This window comes from Babylonia areolata, chromosome 10, assembly GCF_041734735.1.
Source record: "Babylonia areolata isolate BAREFJ2019XMU chromosome 10, ASM4173473v1, whole genome shotgun sequence".
NCBI lineage: Eukaryota > Metazoa > Mollusca > Gastropoda > Neogastropoda > Buccinidae > Babylonia > Babylonia areolata.
The window spans coordinates 15,884,837-15,905,302 of record NC_134885.1 but is presented as its reverse complement, the minus strand read 5'-3'; the positions used below and the strand labels follow the sequence as shown (position 1 = coordinate 15,905,302).

The 20,466-nt window shown below is 39.7% G+C and overlaps 1 protein-coding gene across 5 annotated transcripts in view; it reads right to left on the bottom strand.

Moving 5' to 3' along the window:
* Positions 1-1,972: 1,972 nt before the first annotated feature.
* Positions 1,973-20,466, bottom strand: part of LOC143286826 (uncharacterized) — a 54,584-nt gene continuing 36,090 nt past the window's right edge. For 3 of the 5 annotated variants that reach the window (XM_076594640.1, XM_076594638.1, XM_076594641.1), the window contains one exon: positions 1,973-12,465. In XM_076594640.1, coding sequence (XP_076450755.1) covers positions 11,682-12,465 — 784 coding nt within the window. In that variant the 3' untranslated portion in view covers positions 1,973-11,681. The remainder of the gene's footprint in view (positions 12,466-20,466) is intronic. The other 2 variants (XR_013055862.1, XR_013055863.1) reach the window with 2 other exon arrangements.

Below are 20,466 nucleotides of genomic sequence, written 5' to 3'. Positions count from 1 at the left end.
TGTACTATAGATCAGCTCGCGCAGGGTCCTCCAGTCAGACTCCACATTCTGGTTGTCCAGAGAGGCGAATTCCAGACGATCTTCCAGCAGCTCCACAAAGGTCTGTTTGATGGTGATGTTTTTCAGCTTAGCGATGTTGAGCCGTTTTGGAGCCTTCTGGCCTTGGGGCGTCTCTTGGGCTGGATTCGAATATTCAGCTTCGAGACTACAAGGCGATGGTCTGTCCAACACTCGGTGCCGCACATGGTCTTTATTACACATACATCCTGCTATCCCTTTTCCTGACGATGACGTAATCGATGAGCTGCCAATGCTTTGAGCGAGGGTGCATCCATGACGTCCTGTTACGGGTAGGGAGGCAGAAAACTGTGTTGGTTATCAGCAGTTCGTGCTCTGCACAGGTCTGAAGCAAAAGCAATCCATTTGGGTTGCAATGGCCCACGCCATGCTTTCCAATCACTCCATCCCAGGAGATGTAGTCACAGCCAACTCTAGCATTGAAGTCCCCAAGAATGATGAGCTTGTCTGCTTTAGGGATAGCAGCAATGACAGAGTGAAGGTCCTCGTAGAACTTCGCCTTCCCTTCATCCCGGTTGGTCATGGTTGGGGCGTAGGCACTGACAATGGTGAGGTGCTTCTGGCCAGATGCCAGTGGGAGTTTCATGGTCATAAGCCTATCGTTGACTCCCTTTGGGATTCCAGCTAGCTTGCTGACAAGTGCTGTTTTTACTGCAAAACCAACGCCAGCCTCACGTCGCTCTTCGCTTCCTCGTCCACTCCAGAAGAAGGTGTAACCAGATCCCCGTTCACAGAGCTCGCCTTTGCCTGCAAGCCGAGTCTCACTCAAGGCAGCGATGTCGATGTTGTATCTGGCGAGTTCGGATGCAACTAGTGCCGTTCTCCTTTGGGGTCTGTCCGCGTTATCTCTGTCCAGGAGAGTCCTTATGTTCCAAGCACCAATGGTGAGAGGTACGATCCTTGTTTTTTTTTTCTTTTCTTTCTCTTTGTTTCGACCGCTGATGTAGGGTCCCCGCCAGCCGCGGTATGCTGGCCAGGGTGATAGGTTTCATATGTGTACACACACACACACACACACACACACACACACAAGCTATCATATGGACAGGCTGTCTTTTTCAATGCTCCCTACTATTTGCTATATATAAAAAAAAATAAAGAAAGAAAAAATATGTTTGAAAACCCTCCAAAGTATATATTATAAAGTATACAAACTTGTCCTTGGTGTACTTTTTCACTCACCATCCCCAGGACATAGAAGTAGAGTATTGCATTTGAGTGGATATCAAAACCCTGCATATACCAAATACAGAGCCCACAAAAAAGCCTAACAAACTGCAATTTCACACCAGGTGGAGTGAGAATTAGATTAGAAATCAACTTCCCAAACTGAGATAAACATATATTTTACTCAACGCCTACTGGTACATTTATGTCAGAGCTTTTTCAAAAATCTAAATCTATTCCAGATAATACCAGATGCACAAAAGGCAGTCCTCGTCCCACCTGGGAGATTCATTGAGCACATTTTGATGTACATCATATTGGTTAAAAAAAATCCAAATCTTATGGCAATTGAGATTTGATTACACCTACAGAATAACCACCTTGATTGATTTAAGATTTAAGTATATGGCACAGTTTAATAGCACACTTTAATAGAATTGTTACTTTTTCTCATAATTGTATTTTTGATCATTTTAAGAAATTGTCTGATATTCCATAAAGTTATCACACACACACACACACACACACACACACACACACACACACACACACACACACACACACACAGAGATATGCATGCATACATGCATACATATACATACACACTACACACAGACACACAGCACAAACACACTTACAAAAACATACATGCACCCAAAATATTGCATCAATATATTTAGTCAGATTTGAATACAATACACTTATCATACATTAGCAAAGAGACAGATTATTTCTTATGTTTATTTTGCTCAAGCAATGAAAGAAACTGCAAACGAATAATGAATGCATGTATCAATCACATAGTGTCAAAAACACCCTCAAAACCAACTTTCTACAATCAAATATCAACCCATAGTCATAAGACACAATGACAATCTCTCAGAATAACATCACATCATCTTGCTTGTTGTTGGATGTTTTTCCATCCCATACTTTTTTTTTTACACATTCATTTTTTTATGCACATTTGGTAGGCTCTCAAGGCATGGCTAAAATATTGGGTCTATGCATAGTTCAGGTATCTCTTTTTTGTCTTTTTTTTTGGGGGGGGGGGGTGGGAGGGCAGGAGGTTGTTTCATTTTTGTTTTTGCTGTTGTTGTTGTTTTGTTGGGGGTTTTTTGTTTGTTTTTCTAGCAGGTAGGATGAAATGTATGTAAATCGGTACACAAACTGTGACATTTTGAAACTGAAACCATCACATGATGTGGTACCATCACCAACTGTACCTCCCTCATGGAAAACCAACAAAGAAAGTGGGCTTCATTTGAAATAACATCAGTGCAAACCCATCCTCTCCATTTCCACTTCTTTATTACCAATACAACTTTCAATTCTTTTTTTTTTCTTTACCATGACCACTCCTTGTCTTGAACTAGCTGAAAATATTCAAAGACAGAGCCCAGGCTGTAGAATTCTTCAGCAAAACAATATATTTGCTTCCCTTACACAATAACAAGTTAAATGCATTTTACAAAATCACTGACGAATAAAATGTATTCATACATCAAGCATTGAAATAATCATACATCAAGCATTGAATTTATGTTTCTCACCGTGCATTCACACATGAAATATTTGTGAGCTAATGGAACATAATAAGCAGACAATAGTCAACAGCAAAATGTCATGATAATATATTGAAAGTGTTATGAAAAGCAACAAACCAGAAAGATAAAAACTACAGTGATCAAATCACAATCCCAGCCTTACATCCAAAATGACAAAAAATGACTGAGCAATCAAAACTTTAACTAAGTAATGTCCAGCAGAAACAAAGCATCAAAATTTAATAGTGAAGAAAAGAAACACAGTAAACACATTACACACCACTTCCATTCAGCATTTAAACCCAGAGAATGCTTTCACTGAATTCTGGTGCAGTTCTGTTCTGTTCAAGAAAAACAAGTTTATAACATCATTGTTTCAGTGTGAAAAATTGAATAAATACTGTGGTTTCAAGGCGACCGGTCTGATTACACTGGGCTGAAAAAAAATTCAAGATGTATGAAATGGGGAAAAAATGTGACATTCCAAACTGAAACAAAGAAAACCTGTATCAGGAACTTGGAACCCAGTATCCAGCAATGCATGAACACAACCACAGAAACTACAAACAGTCACAAACCTGGGGAGCAGCTGGCCTACCTGGCTTGTCTGTTGTGGGACTTCTTGCCCTCTGTACAGACGCTGGACACTTCAAAGTTGTACTGTCACTGCCAAAGGTCTTTTGACAAGGGGGCAAAATTTGTTTTCATTTTTGATATGAATGGATTACATTTCTTTTAATGATCCATACACTTTTAAACAAAGCAAGTAAATAAACATTGGCAACATTGTCACCATACATATGCAAAGTATATGTCAACAGTTCAAAGACGGAAAGAAAAGAATTAAATTAAATTTAATTTAATTTAATATATATATATATATATATATATAAATTCACTGACCATCCATTCACACATGCGATTTCATGTAGCCCTGTGAATAGAGCACTGCTGTGACATACATTCTCAGGAGCAGCTTTGTCTGTCCAGTCATGTGAACTCACTACAGTAAATACCTGTCTGTCCAGTCATGTGAACTCACTACAGTAAAGACCTGTCTGTCCAGTCATGTGAACTCACTCCAGAAAAGACCTGTCTGTCCAGTCATGTGAACTCACTACAGTAAAGACCTGTCTGTCCAGTCATGTGAACTCACTACAGTAAAGACCTGTCTGCCCAGTCATGTGAATTCACTACAGTAAACACCTGTCTGCCATGTGAATTCACTACAGTAAAGACCTGTCTGCCCAGTCATGTGAATTCACTACAGTAAACACCTGTCTGCCCAGTCATGTGAACTCACTACAGTAAAGACCTGTCTGTCCAGTCATGTGAACTCACTACAGTAAACACCTGTCTGTCTAGTCATGTGAATTAACTACAGTAAACACCTGTCTGTGACTGGATTTCACTACGGTAAACACCTGTCTGTCCAGTCATGTGATTTCACACAGTAAACTCCTGTCTGTGACTGGATTTCACTACAGTAAACACCTGTCTGTGACTGGATTTCACTACAGTAAACACCTGTCTGCCCAGTCATGTGAATTCACTACAGTAAACACCTGTCTGTGACTGGATTTCACTACAGTAAACACCTGTCTGTCCAGTCATGTGAATTCACTACAGTAAACACCTGTCTGTGACTGGATTTCACTACAGTAAACACCTGTCTGTCCAGCCATGTGATTTCACTACAGTAAATACCTGTCTGTCCAGTCATGTGATTTCACTACAGTAAACACCTGTCTGTCCAGTCATGTGATTTCACTACAGTAAACACCTGTCTGTCCAGTCATGTAAATTCACTACAGTAAACACCTGTCTGCCCAGTCATGTGAATTCACTACAGTAAACACCTGTCTGTCCAGTCATGTGATTTCACTACAGTAAACACCTGTCTGTGACTGGATTTCACTACAGTAAACACCTGTCTGTCCAGTCATGTGATTTCACACAGTAAACTCCTGTCTGTGACTGGATTTCACTACAGTAAACACCTGTCTGCCCAGTCATGTGATTTCACTACAGTAAATACCTGTCTGTCCAGTCATGTGATTTCACTACAGTAAACACCTGTCTGCCCAGTCATGTGAATTCACTACAGTAAACACCTGTCTGTGACTGGATTTCACTACAGTAAACACCTGTCTGTCCAGTCATGTGATTTCACACAGTAAACTCCTGTCTGTGACTGGATTTCACTACAGTAAACACCTGTCTGCCCAGTCATGTGAATTCACTACAGTAAATACCTGTCTGTCCAGTCATGTCATTTCACTACAGTAAACACCTGTCTGCCCAGTCATGTGAATTCACTACAGTAAACACCTGTCTGTGACTGGATTTCACTACAGTAAACACCTGTCTGTCCAGTCATGTGATTTCACTACAGTAAACACCTGTCTGTCCAGTCATGTGATTTCACTACAGTAAACACCTGTCTGTCCAGTCGTGTGATTTCACATTTAAATAGCTGTGCAAACTGTAGGACTCCATGGCAGTACCACCCCACTGCCTTGCTCTACATATTTTCAGGATGCAAAACTGTGCAATATGAACATATTTCTGGGGAGACAGGGGATGCAGGGGAGGGGGTGTTGTGTGGGTGGGGGGGTGTTGTTGTTGTTTCCTGCTTGTTATGGGTTTTTTTCCCCATGTTCTGTACCCTTTTTTTTTTAACATTTCAAAACCACACACATGCATAATTCCAACAAATTGACAATACCTTCCATACAAAATTGCTAGATACAATGCACTCCACAAGTGGAAGACAGGCTTCAGTCCTGACTTACCTACCGCCTGATCCACCATCAGGTGAACTGGCTTGGGAACACAGGAGGGATGGGGGAGAAGGGCTGGGATGGTGGCACCCTGCCATGTTATTTCTACATGGACTCTTTGGAACAAAGCAGACATCACTCAGTGCCAGATGTGATGTTTTTATAGAAATGAGAGCCAGTCCACTATTCCTTTTCCATCATATTTAACTCTGCTGCAGTAGTTCTGAACCTATTTTCCATGAGAAAGCACCAAACTGTAATGTATGTCAGTGTATGTATGAGTGTATGTGTACACACGTGTGTGTGTGTGTGTGTGTGTGTGTATTCAAAAATTCCTGATCTCCTTTTATGAATAAATTATTAGTTTTGCTCAATTAATGGTTGTTTGTTTCAGTTTGCTGACTGTGAGAGTATATACAAAGTTCAAATGATGCAAGAGATGCCACAGGACAGTTGCAGCCTGCTGTCAGACCACTGACAGTTAGTGCAGTCTTCTTCTTCTTTGGTCATGGGCTGCAATTCTAGTGTTCACATGTATGCATGAGTGGGCTTTTATGTGTATGACCATTCTTACACCCACCATTTAGGCAGTCATACTCCGTTTTCAGGGAAATTCAGTGCAGTACAACACACCACAGACAGTTCAGTGCAGTACAAAACAACACAACACAACACAGACACAGTTCAGTGCAGTACAACACACCACAGACAGTTCAGTGCAGTACAACACACCACAGACACAGTTCAGTGCAGTACAACACAACACAGACACAGTTCAGTGCAGTACAACACAACACAGACACAGTTCAGTGCAGTACAACACACCACAGACACAGTTCAGTGCAGTACAACACACCACAGACACAGTTCAGTGCAGTACAACACAACACAGACACAGTTCAGTGCAGTACAACACAACACAGACACAGTTCAGTGCAGTACAACACAACACAGACACAGTTCAGTGCAGTACAACACAACACAGACACAGTTCAGTGCAGTACAACACACCACAGTTCAGTGCAGTACAACACAACACAGACACAGTTCAGTGCAGTACAACACAACACAGACACAGTTCAGTGCAGTACAACACACCACAGACACAGTTCAGTGCAGTACAACACAACACAGACACAGTTCAGTGCAGTACAACACACCACAGACACAGTCCAGTGCAGTACAACACACCACAGACAGTTCAGTGCAGTACAACACACCACAGACACAGTTCAGTACAACACAACACAGACACAGTTCAGTGCAGTACAACACACCACAGACACAGTTCAGTGCAGTACAACACACCACAGACACAGTTCAGTGCAGTACAACACACCACAGACAGTTCAGTGCAGTACAACACACCACAGACACAGTTCAGTACAACACACCACAGACACAGTTCAGTACAACACACCACAGACACAGTTCAGTGCAGTACAACACACCACAGACAGTTCAGTGCAGTACAACACACCACAGACACAGTTCAGTACAACACAACACAGACAGTTCAGTGCAGTACAACACACCTCAACACACCACAGACAGTTCATTGCAGTACAACACGCCAAACATCTGGTTAAAGGCTGCCTATAGCTGTCAGCCTGGCGTAACATGAATGAGTCATACCACTACATTTTTACCCTTCTGCACTTCTCGACTTTAACTCTTTTAACATCTCAGTTCATAAACATTAACATTTCAGGGCACTGAGAGCAACACATCTCTCTGTAATATATACATATATATTCATTCATTTATTTACACATCCAAACACATTTATCATTCATCATTGTTGATTATAGACCAGCCAACCACAAGGGCAACATCAAAGCTGAAAACTGTCGATCTCAATCCTGAAAAAAAAAGAAGACCCAGAAAAGAAAAACAGGAAGAAGTACAGTCATATTTATACACATAAACCTCGGACATGCTTCTGGAGTTGACCATTCCATCAATCTCTCCCAAGAGGATTCTTTTTTTTTTTTAAGTAACCTGAACAGAAACATAATTATACATCATACCAAAAATAAATCAGAAATAACAGGCTTTCCAAACAAAAAAATACCAACAAGCTGCTCAAATCTCCTGAAAACAAACAGAAACAACCCAGAAAGAAAGCCCAATCATCAAATCCAGAGAATGGACCAGCATGTCAAAAAATAAGGAAGGAAGAGACAACAGAAAGAAAAGGTGAGAAACAAAGAAAGCGACAAAAAGCAGATTTCTGGCAAACACACACACACACACACACACACACACACACACATATATATATATACAGAGAGAGAGAGAGAGAGAGACTCAGAGAGAGAGAGAGAGAGAAACGGATAGCTTTATAATTTATATATTATACATATTAGACATGTCACTATAATTCTATGGATATGTTAGTCAGTTTAAAGAATCTGAACACTTTATACATGAGTCAGTCAGTCTACAGAATCTGAACACTTAATACATGTGTCAGTCAAAGCTGCAAACACAATGAGGAAGGTGGCAGAATGGTTAAGATGCTCATCTGCCAAACTAAGTGTATAGTCATTCAGATGAGACAATTTACTGAGGTCCCATCACATACTTGGCATACTGAAAAAGAACCTTGAGAAACTGAAATTGTAGATACTTTTTTTCTTTTTTTTTATCTTGGTGTGATCTGGTTTTGGGTGCATGATTTTTTGTGGACAGGCTGTTTGCCGTGTGTGTGTGGCGGGGTGTTGGTGAGTGTCTGTGCGTTCGTGTGCCTGAGTGCGTGTTGCAGGGGTGCGTTTTCTAGAGGGCATCATAGGTGGGTGGGTGGTTTCCAATGTTTAGTTGCATTTTTTTTCTGGTTTTGTTTTTTTTTGCACGCACTTCCGTGTGTGTGTGAGTGTGTGTGGGTGGGGGTGGGTGTGGAGAGGAGTACTGATGGGGAGGCAGGGAGTGGGGAACAAAATGTAAAGCGCACTGAGCAGTGTGTCTGGAGAAATGCGCTATATAAATGTCCATTATAATTATTATTATTATCATACAACCATTTCAGGCCAAAACCACAAACATAGACACACATCAAGTGGTAAAGAAAAACCATAAACAGCATCATGTCACATAATCAAAGCCATGATCAGTAAAACACCACTCCAGCTCAACACAAAGTTAGTGCACTTTAACACACTAAAGTTACACAAACTGACTTCCATTCCTGTCTCCATGGAAACAATGAGATATCATGACAACAGTCAATGATCTAAACAATATATCAGAAATCGTTACTCTCATTTTCAAACAACTGAAGGGAATGGGATTTTTTTTTTTTGTTGTTGGTTTTTTTTTACAGATGGAGAAATCAATTATATTTCAACGTAAACACCAACTATTCTACTCAGAATTCATTCTATAAAGGGGCAAATTACAACAGACATGCTTTGAGGCTAATGAATTAAAAAAAACACCAGAAGAGATTTGTTACCACATTGGTGTTACCGAAAATAAAGACAGAAGGCACATGAATAAATGTATGCGATGTGTGCCTGTGGGAGAATGGGAGGGGGGGGGGGTGCTTAAGTGTGTGAGAGAGAGAGAGAGAGAGAGAGACAAACAGCCAGACGGGCAGATAGACAGACAGACAGGCAGATGGACAGATAGACAGAAAGAGAGGCAGACCTCAGAAGAAGAAAGAATGTGTACAAGCTGTTCAGAAAGCTGAAGAAGGAAGTAAGGCTCTAATTCAGACAGTTCACTTTCACATTACATTTACAAATTCACATAAATATCATCTTTGTAAATTTCCAGTTTCATTTATTCAACACTGATTTGAGATTTACTTATTCATCGGTTACACTTCAATATAGATGTGTATGCATAATGAGAAGCACTTTTCTGACCTTCTTTAAAGCAATCAGATATTATTTGACTGTCACTTGACTTCTGCTTTCTGACCTTCTGCATCCAGGGGGCATATTCCTGCTGGTCCTTCCTGGCCATGGAAGTTGTGAAGCACTGGTCCAGTATACAGTGGGTCTCTGGACTGACTGCTCAGCAAACAATACTTCTGAATGCAGTTAAGCCTTTCACTTCTTACAGCTTAGGGGTAACTGTATTATCAACAGTCCAGCCATCCATTTGAATATGCTTATTTCCTTGCAAATGGTGAAAGCCTTGATGCATGCTCGAACAAATAGCTCAAAAAGTTTTGGCTCGATTCTAATGCGCATTTTTTTTTTTTTTTTTGGGGGGGGGGCCCTTTTGTAAAGAGAAAAACAATTGAGCATGACAACATGGCTACCAGGATGTGCCTTACAGAAGAGGTGGCTAGAATTTTGTTTGATTTTCCACACAATGTAGACAACAGCAACTATGAAAATGTGATAGAAAACAAAAGTAAGGTTGTTGTTGATCAACTGAAGTGATTCTAGTTATCCTGGTGATGACTACATGCAGCAAGGTACAGCAACAGGAAGGGGGTGAGGTTGTGTTACAAGTGGCTATAGAAAAAACTCAATATTCTGGCTTGAAACCTTCATTTTTGTGTTTTCATTTACTATGGTGAAAGCTTCCAGCCAAAATATTGTTTACAGTGAACTTTTGTGTTGTAATATTGTGTGATAGCGTGTTTGGGTGAGAGGGCGTGTGCAGAGGTATATGTGAGTGCTTATGTATAGCGTTTGTTTAAAACAAATGACAGTGGAGGAAAACAACATAATTGCACTTGGTTGTTGTGTCTCTTACATTTGCTAATTTTAGCACCATTTCCACCCATAAAATTAAAAAATGCGAGTTTTCTTCTTCTTCTTTTTTCTAAAATATTTTGTGTATTTTTCTCCTGATTAGGAGTTATCTCATCCTGTCAACATTGAACTCATGAATATAATATTTTCCATTCATTTTCCTGTTAGAAAATATACTTTTACATACTGGAAATTAACAAATAATTAGGCCGGGAGATGAAATGATTAACAAATAGTAAAGAGTGGTAACTCTCTCCATTACATACTTTTACATAATTTTGAGCATTATATTCTTTATTTGTGATTTTTTTTTTTTTTTTTTTTTTTAGAGGAAGGTGATTATTTTGTAAAATTCACAAATAGTTCTGGAAGTCAAAGAGTTCACAAATAATTATCCACCCACATACTGTTTTATTGATATTGCCAGAGGCAACTTCCTCCTTTCTCAACTGTCTTTCTTAACACAATTCCAATTCCTTTCAAATGGGAAGTCATGCCCATATTTTCTGGTAAAAAGAAGTATTAGCTGTAAAAGATTCACGTGATGCTGCTTACTTATTTTCATTCTTTACATAGTACAAACATAATGTATGTTGTTTGCCTATCCAATGTACTATACATAGCACATTGTTAACATGGAGCAATCTGGGAGACTACACTATGTCATGAACAAGGAAAGTTTCATTTGGAAAGGAAACCACAGTATCATGTCAATTACAATACCAAACTGAATTAACATACTTGTTGGCAAAAAAAATATATTGTCTACTTGACACATTTTGTGAAGGCAAGTATAATCTAATCAAAGTTACAGCCATTGTAAAAATTTCTTGGCCTGTTCCCAACCTCCATGAGAGAAAGATCACTTTCCAAATCCACCAGTAAAGGAAGATATTAGAAGAAGGAAGAAAATGAAAGGGAGAAATTTACTACAAAAATAAAGGAAAAGTAGCTAATAATGAAATGATCTTTGTACCTTTCTTAGGGAATCCAAGGGATGCAATGGAAGTCTAATATGAGCACAGCATTAATGCTGAGCATTACTGTATCATAACTCATGCATTGTCAGACTAATGAGCACTGATATAAGTGAAGTGTTACAGTGTAGTTAGTAACCTTAACAACAGATTTGGACTGGACAACACACAGCATGAAGTTGAATGAGAGCTGTGTCTTCTGTCAATCCAAGAACAGGACAGTGTCACTGCTAAGGTATTGTGTGTTACTTCCCAAGGTGAGAAAATGAACTCCAGTCTCTGGCATTACAACTCAAAAGTGCAGCTCTCCTTTACCCACTGGACTTGTGTCACTGGTATCAATCAATGAGTGGAGCCATGTATTCCTGTGTGAGGCAAATAGCTATCACATTCATGCTGAGTTCCCATTTCTGGCCATTACCGAGCAGCACTGTGTTCCTGTGTCAGACGAGCAGCAGCTCTCTTCATGTTCAGCTCTTGTTTCTGCAGCTCCTCCAGCTTCTGCTTCTCCTGCTGACTGCTGCACAGCACCACAAAGTAACTGTCCTTCTGCCGCGCACGGCCACGCATCTGCACCAGTGCCTTGACAGTGGTGGGGGGGTTGAGGCACACCACCAGCTGGCACTCTGGGATGTCCACCCCTTCCTCAGCCACGGACGTGGCCACCACAATGTCATAGCGGTGACACTTGATGCCCTGCAGAACTTTGTCCTGCTTTCGCAGGTTCATGCCCTCTCCCTCCCCACTGCCTGCCCCATGCCCCACCACCACCGCCACCCGCATGTTGCGTTCCCGCACGAAGGATGTACGCTTCAGGTGGTCCTTAAACTTGTGGGCCACCTTGCGTTCCCGAACAAGCACCAGCACCATGGAGTCCTGGCTGTCCCAGTTGACATAGTGTGGGTTGGCTAGTGTCCCCAACAGCTCCTGAAAAATGGACATGGTGGATGGATTCACACCTGAACCCACCTCACTCTTCTCCGACTCTTCAATGGCGCGCAGCCTGGCTGCATCACAGAGGGAACTGACGTAGGAGGCGATCTGCTTACAAGGCAGACCCATGTCCTTCAGCTCATCAAAGCACTTGTTGAGGTTGCGGTTGAACAGGCGCTCCAGGTCATCCAGCACAAAGTCAATGCCATCCTCTGAGTTCAGCAGGGTCATGCCCACTGTCATCACATGCATGCGGATATTTTCAAACCTGAAAACACACAAATTAGAGGCAAGTGTTACTAACATTAACTCTCTCCGGACAACGGAATGCATGAGCATTCCTACATAAGATGTATTCAGATTTGGACAACAGAATGGAATAGCATTTTCCAAAAATAAAAATTCATCACGTGCTGTACACGTGATTTTGTGATTAGCCAAGCAGAGTGCACTATTCTGGGTCACTCCACAAACGAATGGTATGATTGGCCAGCCTGTCATATGTGGCCTGTTTCGCACACACACTGACAAAGTCACTGACCAGTCGCCTGCTCACGTGGCAGCCTGTTAGCAAATGGCGTCTGAAGCAGGTTCTTCTCAAAATGTTGCGGAGTGAACAAGGCAGTGACGGCAACGGTTTAGTGTTGCCGATGTACTTGAAATGCTACGAACTGAAGGGTCGGACATCGAAAAGGTGGATGATGATGAAGAAGAAAGTGAATTAAGTGCAGAAAGCAAGCATGGGTATGGTGATTCGGGGTGAAAAACTGGCATTGTTTTCTATATAATGGCAAAACTGTAAAAATAAGATGAGAAATTTGATTTTTTTTTTTTTATGTAATAGCCCAACACGTAATAATCCAGTTCTGGAAGTTTCATTTTCTTACTCTGTATTTTTTATTTTTTGTAATTTGTTTTCCAAACCCTTATAAATGGGCCATCTCTGGGGAAAAGCAAGGGAGAAAACTTGCCGTCCCGAATGAGTTAAGTATGAGCATCCATAACAATTTTCTTAATTTGCTTTGAATATCTCTTGTTAAAGACAAAGATCAACCAGATCTAATAATAATAATAATAATAATAATAATAATAATAATAACAATAGTAATAATAATAATAATAATAATAATGATAATAATGCTGGCTCATATAGCACAGTGCCCCCTATCTCAGATGGGGGCTCACCGCGCTTTACAATGAAATATACAAATTCAAGACTAATATACAAATTTAAGACTAAGTGACTTAAAATATGTACAAAGTCAACACAGTATCACATGACACTGGCTAAAATATACATATTTAAGACTAAATGACATAAAATATGTAAATCAACACAGGCACCATCACAGTCTCAAATCACACAGGCACAAATCACAGCAAAACAAATAATAATAAGATCACAGCAAGCATAGGCAGATGGAAAAGTTTCAGAGAGAAAAGTACAGTTTGAAAAGATATGTTTTGAGTGCTCTTTTGAATGCGGGTGTTGGGGTGTAACGGAGGTGTGAAGGCAGTGAATTCCACTGTTTCAGTGCAACAAAAAAATAAGGAATATTCACCGTAAGTTTTTGTATGAATCTTTGGAATAGACAGTGTGCGCTTGTCATTTGAAGAACAGAGTTGTCTGGACAGTGAGTAGACAGAAAGTAGATCCGAAAGATAGACAGGACAAGAATCAGTAAAGAAATTGTCACAAAGGACTGAGAGTTCTGTTTTGTATTCATGCTTGGATGGGGAGCCAGTCAAGGGAAGCAAGTAGGGGAGTGGCGTGTTGATGTTTCTTTGCTTTAAGAGTCGTGCTGCAGAGTATCTGATAGTTTCTGGGCCAAAACCTCACAGCATGTTTAGTTAAATGAATGCTTCTGAAATTCTTCTTTTATATAATGTTATCCAAAACTAACATTTGATTATGTGCATCTGCATACATAAATAAGACTGGCATAGATTAGACTCTTACATTATAATCATACATCTAAAAATGGCTAAAGCTCACAGACACAGACACAGACACACACACACACACACACACACACACACACACACATACATCCACCTTTAGCTCATAAGTCTACCTGAATAATGCTCTTATTTTTCAAGCAAGCTTATGTTTCACTATATTTTAAGTGTTGTTTTGTTTTTGTTTTTGTTTTTGTTTTTAGAAAATACAGTCATCAGTTCAAGGGAACACTGATAACACATGTTGTAAGTAATAACTAAAAAAAAAAAAGACTGATATTTTGTTAGGTGATAGTTGTTAATATACTATACTTTTATACTGAAGTGTGTGAGTCTGTCATATCAATGTCATCTCAAATGTCAGCAAATATAAGTAAATAAATGTTACTGACTAGGGATCAGTATAAGCATGCATATACATGTTTACAAATTGTAGAGTAATGACAAACATTATTCACAATCAAATAAGTAGACTGTATTGAGTGCTGAGTGCCACTTCCAGAAGTAGAAAGGGGCTGATGGGACATGAGGACTTTGGCAAGAAAACAACTGAATACACAACGTCTTGAACCATCTCTGTGCCTATCGTCTGTATCCTTTTCATGTAACTGTATGCGAGTGAGTGTAGTTGATACCAAACAGGACATGGCGTCAGAAGTGGTACTGTCAAAGAGAAGATAGAAAAGCAGTGAGCAGAGAGGGAATTCTGACTGACTGTAAGTAGAAATTTTTTTAAACTTTGATAGACATTATTCAATGTTCAAGATGACGTCGTCCCCAGTATCCTCAATGAGCAAAGGAATGAAACAGTTCACTGCTAGTGTACCAACTCCAGCTAAACTGGAATGTGTGAGTGGTTTGCCAAACAAATGGTGAAAATCTAAAAGATAGTGGGACAATTATTCAGTTGCAACCTGAGTGACTAAAGAACAACAATAATTTCAAACAGCATTTCTTCTTGCAACCACTGGCGAGGAAGCAATGGGCATTTACAATGGATTTAGCTTTGATAGTAAAGTTGACAGCAAGAATTTGGAGAAAATAAAAGAAAAATTTTAAGATTTCTGTGTGGGTGAAACTAACAAAGCATTTGAAGCATACAAATTTCATTCCAGAAGGAGGGACGCTCACTCAGTCTGGCTCCGCGACTAAGCCATTATTGTCGTTAGTAGGGGGCTTAGTAGGTGGTGTCCTAAGTACGTAAAATCAGAACAGGCACCACTGAACACCACCGAAGTGACTCAGCAGCAGTGCAGGGTCTCCTCTGGTGTGTGGCCTCCAGGCGACCTAACATCGATGGTTCCCTGTGGACTGCCGACGCTGGAACTGCGACGGACGAACCCGGGTGTGGCCGTGTATGGGGGACTCTAAATGAGCGGCGTGGGAGTAATGCCACTGAAACGGGGCACATGATGGGGCAGCAAAAAAAAAAAAAAAAAAAAAAAAAAAAAATTTCATTCCAGAAGACAAGACGCTTCACAGTCAACTAGAAGACAAGAGATAATCTGAAATCAGGTTGTCATGGGAGTGAGAGACGTCATCAGAGAGAAAATGCTGGAAGACAAGAAACTTGACTTAGCCAAATACCTGAGTATTGGTAGGGCCCATGAGATTCCCAGACAACAGGCACATGTAATGACAAGTCAGGAACACGAAAACATGCAAGTTAACATGATTCCAGTGAAGCATAGGAAGAATCAGTCAGCAAAGTAAAAGTGTGAATCATTTCATCCTCAAGAATACAAGAAGTGCACCTGTTGTGGCAGAAGGAAGGACTGCCCAGCAAAAGACGCAGAGTGTCGCAAATGTTTATCCAAAGGTCACTATGTAGTCATGTGTCATTCCAAGAAGAAAGTATACAATATAGAAGAAGTACACGAAGAAGTTGTACTAGTCTCAACTGAAGTATGTAAAGGCAACAAAGCTGTCAATGCAGTTCAAGATTTTTGGCATGCTACTCTTCAAGTTAATGGAAAGTCTGTCAAGTTTTGAGTGGACACAGGGGCTGATGTTCCTGTTGTTCCAAGTCGGTCTTCAAGAAAAATTATCCTGTAATAGAGAGGACCAACAAAAAGCTTCTAGTCCCTGGGAAGACAGAAACCAAGGTTGTAGGAAAGTTAACCACAACTTTTAAGAATGACATTACTGAGACCATACAGGATCTGTATATCGTGGACTATCTTCATGAACCATCACTTGATAGACCAGCAATAGGGGCACTTCATCTGTTTGAAAGAGTCAACTCCACACAGCAATCAGCAAGTCCAGCCTCAAAGTGTCCCAACTTATTCAAAGGACTGGGAAAAATGAGGTTGGTCGGCAAGATCAGACTGAGAGAAAACATACCACCATATTCTAGTGCAACATCAAGACATTTGCAACTTCCTTTGAAGAACAAAGTACAGGAAGAACTGACTTGACTGCACGAACAACACATCATCAAACCTGTTACAACTCCAACTGACTGGTGTGCCCCAGTAGTTGTCATACCAAAAACAAATGGGAAATTTAGACTTTGTGTCAACCTCACCAAGTTGAACAAAGTGTCCTTCATGAGAATTTCCCTCTTCGTACAACAGACTAACTTCTTCCGAGCTGTCTGGAGCTGTGTTTGCCAAGCTCAACTGCAACAATGGGTTCCATCAGTGCAAGTGCTGTGGTTGATACAAAATACAACACCAAACATCATAATGAGTGAAGAATTAAAAAAAACACTTAGGCCTGCCAAAAGTGTCCTAAAGTAATCCAATGTGATGACATTCCCCATAAATGTGCCACCAAATGTGACCAAATACTCCCATGTCCCTGTACATCATTTTTCAGAAAATAACTGCTTTCACACTTTTCTCTCAGCAATGCAAGGCACAGTTTATGTCCAATGTTCATACCACAGTTTAAAGGTTTACTCACAACTGACAATATGATGATTGCTATAGCACTCAGATGGTCCTAATCTTACTTGGCAACAATTTCACATCCTCTCCAGCCCTCTCCTTTTTGGTGTTCCACAAGGCTCAGTTCTCTGTCCCATTTTATTCATGATGTACACCACCCCTCTGTATAATATCATCCAGAACTACACTGTTACTTCTCAGTTGTCTGCAGATGACACCCAGGTACAAAAATCAACCCCACCAGAGAATGCACAAGAAATTGAACCTGTGATATAAATTTCTGAACAATAACAAACTAAAACTAAATGATGATTAAACAGTCCATTCTCTTTCAACTCCTATCTCCTTCTTGTACTCTTCCATCCTCAGTTAAGGCAGGCTCCCATGATTTCCCATTCACATGTGAGAAACTTGGGATTCATTATTGATTCTAAACTTAGTATGAATCATCATGTGACAAAGTTTGTCAAACTGCCTTTTCTGACCTCAAACAAATCAGTTCTGAAGATACCTCACAGATGATGCAACAAAAACACTAGTAACCTTGTGCGTTCTTTCCAGATTAGATTACTGCAATTCTTTATTAATCCTTTCACTCCTTAACATGCATATATACATGGTTTAGGGGTAATTGCATTACCAACAGTTCAGCCACTCATTTGCATATGCTTACTTCCTTGCAAAATGCATTAATATGTGTTCAAAGCAATATCTCAGCACATTATGGCTTGATCTTGATGCAATTTTCCTTGTGTTTTGTAAAGCGAAAAGCTGTGGAGTGTGTCAATGTGGCTGCCAGGATGTATGGTACAGAAAAGATGACTAGAGTTTGTTTGATTTCCAGCACAACGTTCATGATAGGAACTATGAAAACATGACAGAAAATGAAAGTAATGTTGTTGATCAACTGAAGTGATTCTAGTTATCCTGATGATGATTACATGCTACAAGGTACATCAACAGGAAGGGGGTGGAGTCATGTTAAAAGTGGGTAAAGAAAAACAAGAGAAGCAAGGCCTTCAAGACTTACTTGTGATACATTTTTTTTTTAAATCTAATCGTTAAAATGTGTTCTGTATTTGTTATTATAAAGCTTCGCATTAAAAAAAAAAGAAGTCCTAACCAAATTCGAATTAAGTCCCCTAGCATTAATTACAGAGTACTTTCCCTTTTTTACTATATGCACCAAAACATTTGCAAAATAAATAAAACTTCCTTGCCTAGCAAAAGAAGTTCCTGTTTGAACAAAAAATGATAATAATGACTGCTCTTGTTGTTGTGTCAGAATATCAGATCAAAGTGCCAAGTTTAGAGAATACAAATAATATAAATATAACAGTAAATGCAGTTTGCATATAATTAGGCTTCATTTTTTTATTTTTTTGTGCCCATCCCAGAGGTGCAATATTGTTTTAAACAAGATGACTGGAAAGAACTGAATTTTTCCTATTTTTATGCCTAACTTGGTGTCAACTGACAAAGTATTTGCAGAGAAAATGTCAATGTTAAAGTTTACCACGGACACACACACACACACACACACACACACACATACACACACACACACAACCGAACACCGGGTTAAAACATAGACTCACTTTGTTTTCACAAGTGAGTCAAAAATTTAGACTGGAACCTTCCTTTTGGGGTTTTCCTTTTCTATGAAACCCTCCAGATGAAAGCTTCAAGCCAAAATACTGTTTACAGTGAACTTTTGTGTGATAGTGTTTGTGGGTGTTTGTGTGTGCGGGGGGGGGGGGGGGGGGGTATTTGAGTGTTTATGTATAGTGTTTATGTTCAAAACAACAGGACAGTGGCGGAAACAAAATAACTGCACTTGGCTTTTGTGTCTAATACACTTGCTAAACGTTAGCATAATTTCCACCCATAAAAAAACTTGAATTTTCTTCTTCTTTTTTCAAAATATTTTGTGGGTTTTATTTTGTTTTGTTTTGTTTTTTCTTCTGAAAATCTTGTGTTATTTTCCATTAATTGGTAGTTACCTCATCCTGTGAACATTGAACTTATGATAATTATATTCTCCATTCATTTTCCTTCAACAAAACATACACTTTAACATACTTTTAAACATATTTTAATTTTTGTGAAATCTACTTAGAGGTTTTTGATTATTTTTAAAAAATCACAAATAGTTCTGGAAGTGAAAGAGTTAATAGGTTTGCCTTCTGTCATAGAAACTCTATAAAAAGTCCAAAACTTAGCTGCTCCCCTGATCTTGAAAGCCTCTAGTAGACAACCATGCACTCCTTTTCTATGTAAGTTACACTGGCTTCCAATATCTGGAAGAATGAAGTTGAGAATAGCTTGTATATGTTTCAATTCACTGAATGGTTCTGCACCATCGTACCTTTCTCACTTAGTCAAAATTTACAGTCCATTTCACCTTGGCTTGCGTTCTTCATCTGATACACACATGTTCGAAATACCACAGTACAGATGTAAGCCCCATGGTTTCCGAACATTTACACACTATGGCCCTTGGTTTTGGAAATCTCTATTACGATACATCAGACACTGCTCCACAATAAAATCTTTCAAATCTGATCTGGAAACATACTTGTTCACACAATATCATATGTAGATCATTCTCTCCCCTAATCATGTGTGTGTTGATGTGTTTGTGTGAGGGTCGGGTGCTGGGGTGAGTTGGGAGATGTGTGCAAGTTTAATTTATGTTACACCTTTTTATTTCCATTAATAATTTTAGAGAGTTCATATCTTTGCATTTTATCATGGGGGTGAGGTGAGGAGGTGTGTGAGTCATGACTGATGCTACACTGTTTTTAAAATAAATAGTGAGTTTGTTTTGAATGATTTTTTTTCCATGTGCCTTATAGTGTATTATTAAATGTGCTTGGAGCCTCAAGGTGAGTGCTAAACAAATGTGAATGATTATCATTACATTTATCATTATAATTATCATCATTCCACGGTTTTATTCTAATTCTTGCCTGCAAATATGATGAAAGAGCTTACACTTAGGTTACTGCAAAAGAGAAAGAACCAGTGACTGAAAAGCATCTTTTGAGCTGGGAATAAACCAGTCAACATTCAAGAAATAGAAGAAAAAAGAGGAGTGGCATAATGCCAAAAAGCACATGAACTCCGCCTGGAATTTCTTGCAATGTGTCAACAGCAGTGAAAACAAGGATTTTTCTGAATGTGAACAGATCTGGTTTGAGATGTTCCCACCACCCAACACCCTATGTTGTGTTGACACCACATAGTGAAACTGGAATGTCCTCTTCAGAATGCAAAGTGGAAAACAGGCTGTTACCCATGCAGCAGAACCCACCTCTCCACATCACTGAAATAGCCCAATGGAAAGGCAAAACTAATACATTCAGTTCCAGCACCACTGCAGCAAGAGTTGCTAGGTCATTGCCATATACAGC